The 12933-nt window shown below is 40.7% G+C and overlaps 1 protein-coding gene across 1 annotated transcript; it reads left to right on the forward strand.

The window, feature by feature from the left end:
* The first annotated feature begins 3858 nt into the window (after nucleotides 1-3858).
* LOC131249115 (uncharacterized) lies at nucleotides 3859-12553 on the forward strand. Its single transcript, XM_058249681.1, has 3 exons — nucleotides 3859-3926; nucleotides 7537-9199; nucleotides 11906-12553. The coding sequence occupies exons 2-3, from the start codon at nucleotides 7540-7542 to the stop codon at nucleotides 12310-12312; spliced, it is 2067 nt and encodes a 688-aa protein (XP_058105664.1). The 5' UTR covers nucleotides 3859-3926; nucleotides 7537-7539; the 3' UTR covers nucleotides 12313-12553.
* Nucleotides 12554-12933: the final 380 nt, after the last annotated feature.

The raw sequence follows: 12933 nt of genomic DNA on the forward strand, positions 1-12933 counted from the left end.
AAGTTGTCACCTGGGTAACAGGTACTTCCTCTGCCTTTTTGGAGCTTGACAGGCAAAGGCTCTAAACTGAGGGCCCACCAAGATGTTTTAATTTTATCCACACCGTTCATCCATTTTTTCTATATCATTTTAAATTATTAAAACAAAAATGGAGAAGATCAAAGGCTTAAATAGACAACAAGGTGGGGATTAGATTCCTACCGTTGAAAAATTCACGGGGACCAAGGAAGTTTTGTATCAAGATGATATTTATTTTTTCAACTCAAACAGGTGTATATGACCGTGTCAACAAGTTGGATGGCAAATAAAAAACACGGTGGACCCTGAGAAGGTTTCAACGGTGGGCATCCTTAGCACCGCTGCTTCCTATGGTGTGGTCCAATTGAGCGTTGTATCTATCTTATCTTTTATTAAATGCTCTAAAATGATATGGAAAAATGGACGGACGGTTTGGATAAAATTAAAACATTACGGTGGACCCTCAATGGCCCACGGAGCCTCCACCTGTCCCGATCTCCGAACCGGCGGGGAAAGTACCTAATCCGCGCCCCTCCCATACCTAGGTCCTGGTGGGGTTAGTACCCAATCCGCCCCGGACACGAGCGAGAATATAGAACCTAACAAAGGATTATTTGATAGTCCGGCAGAGTATGATCCTTGGTACGCATGACACTCAGATAGTGTGCAGTTGGCAGATATGTAAACAAAAACGAACCGTTTAAATCGTGGGGAAAACTGTAGATAGATGATAAGATACAAAATCAAGTTGAAAAAAATATTATATAATCTCATGTCAGTGGACATTTTTCTGTTGACTCAGGACCGCTTATTCTCGATGAGATGCCCATCGATCCTCAAATGAAACATGATGTTCGGTCAATATCTGTTTTTAAATCCATCTAAAGTGGGTCCTAGGATTTGGACGGTCTGATTTGAGTTGTATGTATACCAAATGGACAATTTGCGAGTGCATGAGTAGAAAACATCATGTTCGGGTCATATCTGTTTTGAAATCCATCTAAAGTACGAGGGAAAGCTCCTTTGGAATATCTGGTACCGTTCTTTTACCGAGGATCTTTATCTCAGCCAACCGCCAAAACACACATCAGAAAGAGCGAACCTTTGAGGAGTTGCGTGTAACCCTCTGTTACACGCAGCCCGTGTAACCCAAAACTCTGTGGGCTCCACAGAGGTGTTTGTGAGAAATCCTCTCCGTCCATCGGTTTCTTAAAGTAATTTTAGCTGCGAAAATTGGGGCAGATCCAAAATTCCAGTGAACCATTCTACAGGAAACATTGGGATGAAAAAACCAACATTGGAACTTTCCTGGAGCCCCCCATGATCTTTATATTCCATCCAAACCGTTGATACGGTGATTCCCACCAGGATGTAAGGAAAAGAAAAATATCACCTTGACCCAAAACTTAAATGGACCCCATTAAGGTTTTAATAATGATCGTTCAACTCTCACTCTTTCTTGCAGTGTGACCTAATTGAGTTTTGGATTTGATTTTTTAGTTTTTATATATTAAAATGATACGGAGAAACTTATGGACGGAGTGGATTTCATAAGGACACATTAGTGGGTCCCACAGCCCTTTGGTTACACGGGATCCGTGTATGATGGGTTGCACGCAACTCGTACAGTACGATGCTCTGTGCACATGCACGCAGAAATTCTAACTTTTGGTATGCATGGACTTAAACCGTCAGCAAGGTGGAGCCCACTCAGTAAATGGGTGATATTCCCAAAGCTACGGGAGCGGATTAGCTGTTACCCAGGAAACACTTCAATGGGTGTTACCCTAACCATGTGGGGCCCACATAGATGTACTTTTTGTATATCCACACCGTCCTTCTGTTTTTAAATTTCATTTTAGGCTAATATCCAAAACCTTATGAAGATCCAAATCTCAGGTAGACCATACCATTAAAAAAAGTGGTGAGTGACCATTAAAAATATTTTGTGGGCCAAATTTTTTATTTATCAACCTTATTTCTATTTTTCCTTCATCCATTTCTTATTGACATTATCAACGGGTTGGATGGTAAATAAACATTACCAAAACCTTAAGATGGGTCCTTTGGAATTTTTAATGGTGAGGCACTCAATAACCACTGTTTCATGTGGTGTGGTCCACCTGAGATTTTTTTTTCTGCTTAAGTGTTTGACCACTCTTAAAATGGTCTAGAGAAACGGATGGACGGCATGGATATACAACACATCATCGAGGTGGGCTCCATGTTAAGGGTAACACCTAATCCGTAGGCAAAGCTGTGCTGGAGAAATAAATGGCTGTTGGTGGACATATAACGGACGGTAAAGCAGAAAATAGTAAATGGTGACTCTTAATCAGAGGTCAGAATTTGTCTAAGAAGCTGATTTCAGCATCTACAGTGGGTCCCACCATCAGGCGCGGATTGGGGCTCTGCGGGGCCCACCATAATGTATATGTTTTATCCATGCCGTCCATCTATTTTAATAGATCATTGCGGGGTTTAAGCTCCAAAAGAGGCAGATAAAAGGCTCAAGTAGACCACACCACGGGAAAAATAAATATCAGCTTGATTCAAAACCTCGGTAGCCATCCAAAAGTTTTCAACCATAAGCTTTCAATCCTCACTGTTTTTTACGGTGTGGTCCACTTAAGCTTTAAGTTTGGCTTATTTTTAATTATCTTTAAAAATGGATGGATGATATGGATAAAACATATACATCAAGGTGGGCCCTAAAGAGCCCTAACAGTACCATCCGTCTAGGCAATCCACGGCTAGTGTTAGGTTAGCATCCACATAAGTGGATGAGCCACCGTGCGCGGCCCACTTGTTCTATATCCACTCTTTCCATTAATTTTCCACCTATTGTTAAGGTATTAAATCCAAATCTTAAGTGGATCACAGCACAAGTAATAATGGTCATTGAAGGGCTACAATTAAAAAATTAAAAACTTTTTATGAGCTATAAAAGCTTTGGATCAAGCTGATATTTGTGTTTTCCCTTCATCCATGTCCATGTGATCTTAGCAATAGACTGGATGGAAAATCAACGTCAAGATGGGCTGTAAATTTTTTTTAATGGTGGACGTTCAATAATCATTGTTTCATGTGTTGTTGTTTACATGAGATATTTTTCTCCTTCATTTTTTAGCTCATGCTATATAATGATATGTAAAAGCCGATGGACGGATAGGATATATAACAAGTACATCAAGGTGGGCCCCCCTGTCAGGGACTCACCCACTAAAGCGGTTACCCCGGACTCACCTAATACGCGCCCCTGCCGGAGTATCCATCAGGAGTCGGAGCCTAACCTGAAATGCCATATGCGGGGCCCATCGTGACGTGTGTATGAAATCTAATCCGTCGATCATGTGAGCCCCTCCATTTTATCTTCCCTATTAAAAAATTAGGCTGATCCAATACTCAAGTGGGCCACACCAAATGGAACAGTTTCAATATAGGTGCCCACCTATAAAAAAATTCTGACAGTGCGCAGGTTCCAAAATGTTATATATACGCAATCCAATCCATTCATGATATGAGACCCAGCAAAATGAATGAACACACCAAAGATCGAACCCTTAAAAATCTGAAGAATACCAAACCAATTGATTTCAGAGGTTTCAGGAATAATTTATATACTGTGACCCACCTGACTCTCGAAACGAAATCAATTCCGTAGATCAACAAGAAAATAAGAGGGCTCACATGATGGACGGATTAGATTTCATAAAAAATCAAAATCGGGCCCACAAATCGCTGTTGTAAGTTAAGCTTAACCAACAAAGCTTTTCCTTGGATTTAAGCCTGACTAGAGGAAAAGCTGACATTCCATGCTTGCTCACCTGCTGCGTGGATTCACACTCTCTCCGTTTCTCCTCCTACTGAAATTCTTCATTTTCCTCCTTCCAACCTTCAAAACTGAGGTAAAAAGAGAATCTCTCTCTCTCTCTCTCTCTCTCTCTCTCTCTCTCTCTAATTTTGTTATTTCATAAGAATCACTGAAAGAAACTCTACAAACACCGCATTGTAGCGGCCTTATTTTAAATGGAAGAAAAGTGACTGCTCTTACAACCACAACAACAACAACAACGGTTTTTTGGTTGTAGTTGTTCCCTGGTGGACTATACTCGTATATTTCAAGGTCTTTTGTTAAGAGGAAGTGCGGATTGCTCTTCCCAAATCAGAGGCATTTTAGACGGGACTATGGGCGCTGGCCCACCTTCCAGTGATTCAAACCGACCGTCTGGTGCGTCGCACCATTGCCAAGTCGGTGTGGCCCTTTTCGTGGGGCCCACCTTGATGTATGTATTCCGCATCCACACGGTCTATCCGTTTTTTCATATCATTTTATAGCATTATGCAAAAAATGAAGTAGACCCAATTATCAGGTGGACCATACCCTAGGAAACAGTGGTGATTGACCATTAATGGGCCACAGAAGTTTTGGATCGAGCTGATATTTGTTTTTTATCTTCATCAAGGTTTATGTGACCTTATCAACAGATCGGATGGCAAATAAACATTACTGAAACATTAAGGTGCGACCTAAGAAGTTTTTAATGGTAGGGTGTTCAATCACCACTGTTTCCTATGGTATGGTCCACCTGATAATTGGATCTGCTTCATTTTTGGGTTAGTACCCTAGAATGATCTGGAAAAACGGATGGACGGCGTGGATACAGAATACATGCATCAAGGTGGGCCCTACGGTAATGGCCGCACCGTATTGGGTGAGTCCGGGGTCTCACCTAATTCGCTCCCGGCGGAAAAACCCATGTTGGGCAATCCCGGCCACCAGTTTGTTTTCCTGCAGTGGATCGTTAAAAACAAGAAACTGAAGTTGCACATGCAACAGGAAAAAAGGCCGATCTTTTAAATGGCTGAGATCCTTCCAAAGAAGAGATCTTTTTGGTTTATCAGCTGATGAATGATCTATATCATTGCAAATGGCCCACACCCAGTACAGCACAGAGACGCTGATTGCCTGCCAAAGCTTTTCACAGGACCTTCCTGTGACAGGAAGCTAGGTGGGGCCCACTGTGATGTTTTTGAGAAATCCACCCCATCCATCTGTTTTGCCAAATCATGTTAAGGACATGTGCTAAAAAATGAGGCTGATCCAAAACTTAAGTGGAATATATTACAGGAAACAGTGAAGATTGAATGTCCATCATTGAAACATTCAACCAGGCTAATATTTTTGTGATTTCAGTTCATCACAGCAGAAATGACCTTATGAACGGTGTGGATGGCATGTAAATATCATGATGCACTGTATGGAGGTTTCAATGGTAGGCATTTCCCTACCCACTTTTTCCTGTCTTGCGGCGCAATTGAGTTTTGGATCTGTCTCATTTTTGGGTTCATGTCCTATCATGATTTGGCAAAACAGATGGATGGAGTCGATTTCTCATAAACATCACGGTGGGCCCCACCTAACTTCCTGTTACCTGGGAAAGGCTTTCACAGCAATCCGTGTCCACAGCACAGACAGCAGAGATATGGTTATGCTCTCTTTCTCTAATTAAATGGTTGGGAGGGAGTGAAGAATACTCATTCCATGGAAATATAGGGGTCATTTGGCATCTTGGATTTTGGGTGGCTGTGGATTTAAAATCTAAATTCAAAGATTTTCTTTTGGTTGGCCACTTGGATTTTGGGTGGATTTCAAAATCCAGCGGGGTTGAAAAATCTTCAAAAAGGCTAGTTTCTGATTCTTCAATAAAAGGTGTGATGGAAAATTTGGAAGATTTTTGATCCTCATCAACTGTTATAACTGTTCTCTCCTACTATCTATGAAGTGGCCTTTTTCGAAAACCCAAGTTGCCAAACATAGTTTCTGAACTCTACAAGATTGAAAATTCTGATTACCAAATGCAACTGATAGAATGAAAATTTCGGGGATTGAAAATCCTGGATTTGGAAATTTTAGTACAAGGAGGGTTCCATGCAAACGATTATATGCCACTGTTTATGTTTTTTTTTTTCCTTCTTCTTCTTCTTTGCAGATTCCATTCAATTGAATCTCACTTAGGTATTCTTTTAGTTTCTTTTCGCTCTTTTGATTCAAGTCACTAGCTTTGCTTTTGTTCTGTGCTGCCATCTTTAGAGTTAATTCCACCCCACAATGGTGCAATGGTTCTATGTGGCTGACTATAAAAGCACCCAAATAGGCATTTATACATGACTGGTCTAGCATGCGTGGAAAAAAAAAATCACTTGGGTCCCCTTCAAGCACACAAACGATAGTCTCTAAGGGTGTTTGTATTGAACGTATACTGTCGTAAAGGGAAGTAAAAGTCTAATTATTACATTTAAGAAATGTTTGGTTAGAGACTGACTTAGGTGGTAAAGCGAATGGACTTTTACCATCTTGTTGTTTCATCGAAAATTGGTGAGATTCGGCATATCATTCGCCGGATTTCCATCAAATAACGAGAGAAGTCGAAGTGGCCATTCTCAGTTTTGGTTCTCCAAAGGCACATTTAAGAATGTTTAAGAGGGTACAAATAATTTTCGGCAAGGTGCACTGAGAGGCAATGGTGGGTCGCATACAGTCTTTCAACCATATCCAAACTACGAATAGCCGCCGATAGATGTGTAAGCATCTTGAGAAATGTGTATACAAACGTCAACCATGGAAAAGGGATGTCAAATTGAATTCTTTTTGAATGAGAGGAATTCCACAAAAAAATAATAATTTGATTTACTGTCCTATACGATGGTATACTGCCAATCCAAACACCCCCCAAAAAGGGCTTAAGGCCCTGTGCAAGGGTATTTAAAAGAGTGCTGAAAAGTCTCTCCTTCTCTAGAGGGCTGCTATTTCCACATGTTTTAGATCTGCATACATCCACACGCGAGCTCACGAGAAATATTAAACACTTGTGTGAGTTGTGACCTTTCTAAAAGATTTGAAATAATTCTCTTCCTCTTAAAAAAGCAGACATTTTCACTCTCTAGGTGGGCCACAACGTACAGAGTGATTTGATGATTAATATTTTTCCTAGCCATTAATTTGTTTTATATGTTGTGGCCCACCTGAGGTGTTAAATGCAGACAATTTCACTCTCTAGGTGGGCCACAATGTACAGAGTGATTTGATGGTTAATATTTTTCCTAGCCATTAATTTGTTTTACATGTTGTGGCCCACCTGAGGTGTGAAATATCTTGACTTTTATGCCAAAAGATCTAAACAGCGTAGCTTACCTGATGGAAAGCTCAGATCTCACACGTTTCCACGTGTGGATGTGTATGGCTCAACAAACCTCCCTTTTCCCAGTGTGGGACCAAAAAAAAAAAAAAGAAATTGTTTTGAAACCACAACAAGGAGTTCACATGATGATTTTGCTATTGGTAATGGCTTTTAGTATGCTTTGCCTTTTTGAATTTTTACTAGTATGTTATATCAGAATGAATCTGCCAATGATGCTCTATGTCGCATTACAGTATCTGATACTTGATTGAGTTTTCCCTTCAAGGCTATAAGAATTGAATTCAGTAAAGTCATCTGAATCTTATTCCAATTTCAGATAATGCCCGATTTTATTCAAGAAGATCATGGTACAGCAATTGACAAACGTAAGAATAGAATAAGATGCAAGTATTGCACCAAAGTGGTGACTAGTTTCAACCGTCTTATGCACCACTTGGGAGGTGTGCGTGGAGATGTAGTACCTTGCGAACAAGTTCCCACCAATGTGAAAGTGCTAGCAAGAGATACACTGCTCAAGAGGAGGAAACAGAGGTTGGTTAGGGAATTTGGGCAGCTAGACTGCCCAAATGATACACTGAGAAGGAACTCATGTTCTGGATCCACAGAAAGCAAGTCCACAAAGCCAGACACTTTAGGGAAGGGAAAGAAAGCTGTATACTCCGTGCCTAAGGATGGTGCAGCAAAAGATTCCATTAATAATAAGTTGGAAGATTCTTCGAGGAATGCTCTCAGATGCATCGCTAGGTTCTTTTATGATGTGGGTGTTGATTTTGATGCTGCCAAGTCTCCATATTTGCAGCAGATGCTTGACGCGGCTGCTGGTTGTGGAGGTATGTCTGAAGTTCCGAGTTATCATGAGCTGAGAGGTTGGATTCTGCAGGAGGAAGTGGAAGAGACACGAGAGCATGTGAAAGCGGTCAAGCGTTCATGGGAAAGAACCGGGTGCAGCATCTTGTTAGATGGTTGGACTGATGAGAAGGGAAGAAGCCTGATTAATTTTCTAGCAGATTGCCCGAAAGGTGTTGTATTTCTCAGATCCGTCGATGCTTCAGATTCGATAGGAGATGTTGAGGCATTGTTCTCGCTGTTCAATGGAGTTATTGAAGAGGTTGGGGTTGAAAATGTAGTCCAGGTCATCACGTATAATGCATCTTGCTGTATGGTAGCTGTGGGCAAAAGGATAATGGAGAAGCACAGGACTATATTTTGGACCGTATGTGCGGTCCACTGCCTAGGTCTCATGTTGGAGGAGATTGGGATGATGGGTCATGTGATGAAAGTGCTGAATAAGGCAAAGACCATCACAAGGTTCATTTACAGCCGTTCGTCGGTTCTGAAATTGATGAAGAAGCACACTTGTGGAAGAGATATAGTTCAACGCTCCAAAACAAACTCCGCAATGCCATTTCTTACATTGGAAAGCATCGTAGCTGAAAAAGAGAGCTTGAAGAACATGTTCAGCTCGTCTACATGGAATACCTCAATTTGGGCTTCTAGAACTGAAGGAAGGAGGATAGCTGAGTTAATTCAAGATCTGTCCTTTTGGACTGGAGCCGAGGAAGCTTTGAATGCAACCGTTCCGCTCCTTTGTGTTTTGCGTCTGATCGATCGAGCTGAAAAGCCTTTGGTGGGATACATATATGAGACAATGGATCAGGCAAAGGAGAGGATAAGAAAGAACTTCAAAGATAAGAAAGGTAAGTACCTTCCATTCTGGAAGATTATAGATGCGATATGGGACAACCATCTCCATAGCCCTCTCCATTCGGCAGGTTACTTTTTGAACCCGAGTCTCTTTTATTCAAGCGAGTTTTGTGCTGATGCTGAGGTTGCTAGTGGACTTTTGTGCTGCATTGTGCGTATGGTCAAGGATCAGCACGTCCATGATCTTATAGTTCTACAACTTGAAGTTTATCGAGCAGCAATGGGTGATTTTTCTAAGGAGACTGCAATCAACAATAGAAGAAAGACTACTCCAGGTAATGTCTTTTTTTGTTCTGAACTTGGAAACTCTCATTCATACGGATGTATTAATAAGGACATTCCATCTTTTTAATTGATGGATCAAACGGTCACTGATACATCTTAGTCAAATAAAGCTTTATTCGTCCTTTTTTCCTTTCGCAGGTGGTAGTTGTGTACTAATTGAATAGCTTTAATGCATGTCCATAAAGTATATTTCCTTGCCAGATGGTCTTGATACAATTCATATACTTCATCATCGTCATCATAAGCCTTATCCCAACTAGTCGGTGTCGGCTAGATGAATCCTTTTTCCACCATTCTACTCTATCAAGGGCCATAACTTAGTTGGGCCATAGGTCATCACGTCTTTTCTTACTCCTAACTAGCACATTTCTTGGTCTCCGTTGCACATGACCAAACCATCTAAGTCTACTTTCCCTCGTCTTATTACCTATTGGTGCCACTCCTAAATTCCCTCAAAATGCATTCATTTTGTATTCTATCCATCCTTGAATTTCTAGTCATCATCTCAACATCCTCATTCCAGCTACACTCATCCTATGAACATGTTGTTCCTTGACTGCCCAACATTTTGCCCATAAATATGGCTGGTCGTATAGCCATCCTGTTAAATTTTCCTTTCAGTTTGAGCGGTACACAATGATCACATAAAACTCCAAAGGCTCATCTCCGTTTCTTTCACCCCGCTTGAATTCTATGGGCAACATCCATATCAATCTCTCCATTCTCATGAATTATCTACTCAAGATATCAAAAGTGGTCATTTTGGGAAAATTCTTGGTCAGCTGTCTTAACTAATTCATCGTTCACTCTTCGACTGTTACTAAAATTGCAGTCCATGTGCTCCACATTTTTACTAATTCCTCTTCTCGTCAATCAAAACTATGTCATCTGCAAAGAACATACACCATGGGATCTTTACTTGCAAATGCCTCATTAACTCCTCCATAACCAATGCGAAATGGTATGGACTCAATGCCGACCCCTCGTGCAAGCCTGCAATAATTGGGAACTCGCTCGTCTTTCCACAAGTGGTCATTTCATTTGTTATTGCTCTCTCATACAAAACCTTAATGATGTCAATATATCCTCTTGAAACTCCTTACTTTCCCAACACCCACTAGATTAACTTTCTAAGGACCCTATTGTAAGCTTTCTCTAAGTTAATAAAGACCATGTGGAGATCCTTTCAATAAAGACCATGTAGAGATCCTTTCTCCCCTCCCTATATTTCTCCATCAATTAAGTAGGAAAACTGCTTTAGGACTAGACCTCCCTTCCATGAAACTTTACTGATTTTTTGATACATTTGTCTCACGCCTTAGTCTTTTCTCAATCACTTTGTCCTTAAGTTTCATAGTATGGCTCATGAGTTCAATTCCATAATATTATTGCAACTCGTCTTATTTATTCGTTATAAATATGTGCCATGGTACATTTCCACTTTTTGTCTGTCATTTTCTTTGATCTTACAATCTTGTTGAATAACCTTGTCAACCAAAATAACCCAGTATCTACCATATACTTCCAAAAATTCTATTGGTATATCATCTGGTCTAAGGGCCTTTCATATTTTCATCTTTCTCAAAGCTTCTTTCACTTCAAATATCCTAACCCTACGAAGGTACATATGGGCTCAGATGTCATTTGAATTTATGGTTCTTTCTATCATTATGCTCTCAGAGTGATTGTCGTTTAACTAGTTTTAAAAATAGCTTCTCCACCTTTCATTGTTCTCATTGGCGTTGACTAGTACCCTTTGGTCATCGCTCTTAATGCATCTAACATGATCTAGGTCTCTACTCTTCCCCTCACTCGTTTTTGCAAGTTTGAAAACAGTTTTCTCACCTTCTCTCGTCCTTGATCTATTATAAAGTTTGTTATGAGCCATAAGTTTAACCTCACTACTTTTTAAGCAATTTTTTTGGCATTTTTTCATCTCATTTACTTATATGTAGATATTGGAAAATGATCCTATGATGTCAACACCACATGCTGTCAAGTGGTTTGTGGTGACTGACCAAAGTTTGTGCATGGGATCCAAACCATGCATCAGGTGTGCTCCACCATGAAAGTCTAACACCCTAATGATCAGACTGATCCACATAAGGTGGGCCACACCACGGGGAAGAATGAAAAAAATCCTGAAAACCACCAAATTCAAGTGGTGGTGCCCACCTGATGATTGGATTTGGCTTGAATTTTGGGACCTCCCATCATCATGCTGGGGTGCACCTAATGTGTGGGTTGGATGCCACACACCCAACTCAGTGACCCCCACACTAAATTGTAGCTTTCATTTGTTTGTCAGTTCTTTATAGTTTGGCCCCATGATGATTCTATTGGCCTGAATTTTAGGGGCCCTACCGCATGAAATGTGTGGATGAACCTGTCCATCAGGTTGGATGTCATACACACAACAAGTGGACCTCACTTCTGCTAAACACCATGGTGTTGACACCATAGGACTGGTGCCCCTCTTCCTGTAACAATATATGTTTCAATATCATGTAATCATGTGCACATGTTGGCCTGTCGGTTTTTTGAGGATAACCACATCTACAGCTTCCAGCCTAGGTTTCAAGTCAGACTACGTCTTCCCGTCTAATTTACATAGTTCATGATGTGGTGTGTGGTTCCATTGTTTCATGTCTCTTCACATGGTTTCTTATGATATTTTTCTTGAATTGCAACTGCAGATACATGGTGGTCACTCCACGGAGGGCACTGCCCTGAATTACAAAGGTTAGCCATTCGAATTCTAAGCCAGACGGGTAGTAGGGCCTTGAAATGTGATCTGAAGAGGAGTTTAACAGAGCAGTTGCACAAAAAGGGAAGAAATGGTATAGAGCAACGCAGGTTGGTTGATCTAGAATTTGTTCATTACAATCTCCGACTTCGCCATCCTCCGTTGGTTTCAAATAAGAAAGATAATTTTGTTCTAGAAGGGATTGATGCAATGGACGACTGGGTTTTAGAGGCACAAGAGCAAGCGTTTGGAATTGATGACTCGAATTGGATGGATGTTGTTGGTGATGATGTAAACATTGAGGAAAAGGCTGTCAAGAAAGGGTCGAGTATTCAAGTGAAGGAAGAATTGCAGTGAGATGGCAAAGATTAGGCAGTATTCTTTTTTCTTGTACATTGTCATTTTTGAAGTTCGGCTTATCATGATTAAAGAATGCAAACTAATCAGGGATTTTGCAATGACAGTAATGGATGTGGTGAAAGCCTTTGTCGAATGCAATTTCGGTGAGTCATAGAACCTCAAATGCCTTGTCCTCTATGTTTTTTTGGATCAAACGTCAAGATTGAAAATCCAATTCTTATTACTTTTTCACAGTTTCCATCATCAACGTCATCCCCATTTGGTGAAAATTTTGCTTTAAAGAGCCATTTGGATTCAAGTAAAGTTGTGTTCTGGAAAGGTTGTTTGGGTCATGATGTCTTGGATAAGCCAGGTTATGTCGTCTTGGACTGGCTATTCCATTCGTTGTTTGTCAAACACACTAGAAAACGAAGTAAAATGGAATGTGGTCCTTGTGGCACATGTAACACTTGTACACATTGACACATGTGGCACATGTAGGGCGCCTTAAGATGGATGATTGTTATCACAACCACGCAGACTCTGATTGGCATGCTCTACTGAGAATGGCCCTCAGCTGGTAAAGTAAAAACTGATAATGTTCTATCAGTTGGGCAGTCCGGATAACCAGGCGAGCAT

Source organism: Magnolia sinica, chromosome 6, assembly GCF_029962835.1.
Source record: "Magnolia sinica isolate HGM2019 chromosome 6, MsV1, whole genome shotgun sequence".
In the NCBI taxonomy this organism is placed as follows: domain Eukaryota; kingdom Viridiplantae; phylum Streptophyta; class Magnoliopsida; order Magnoliales; family Magnoliaceae; genus Magnolia; species Magnolia sinica.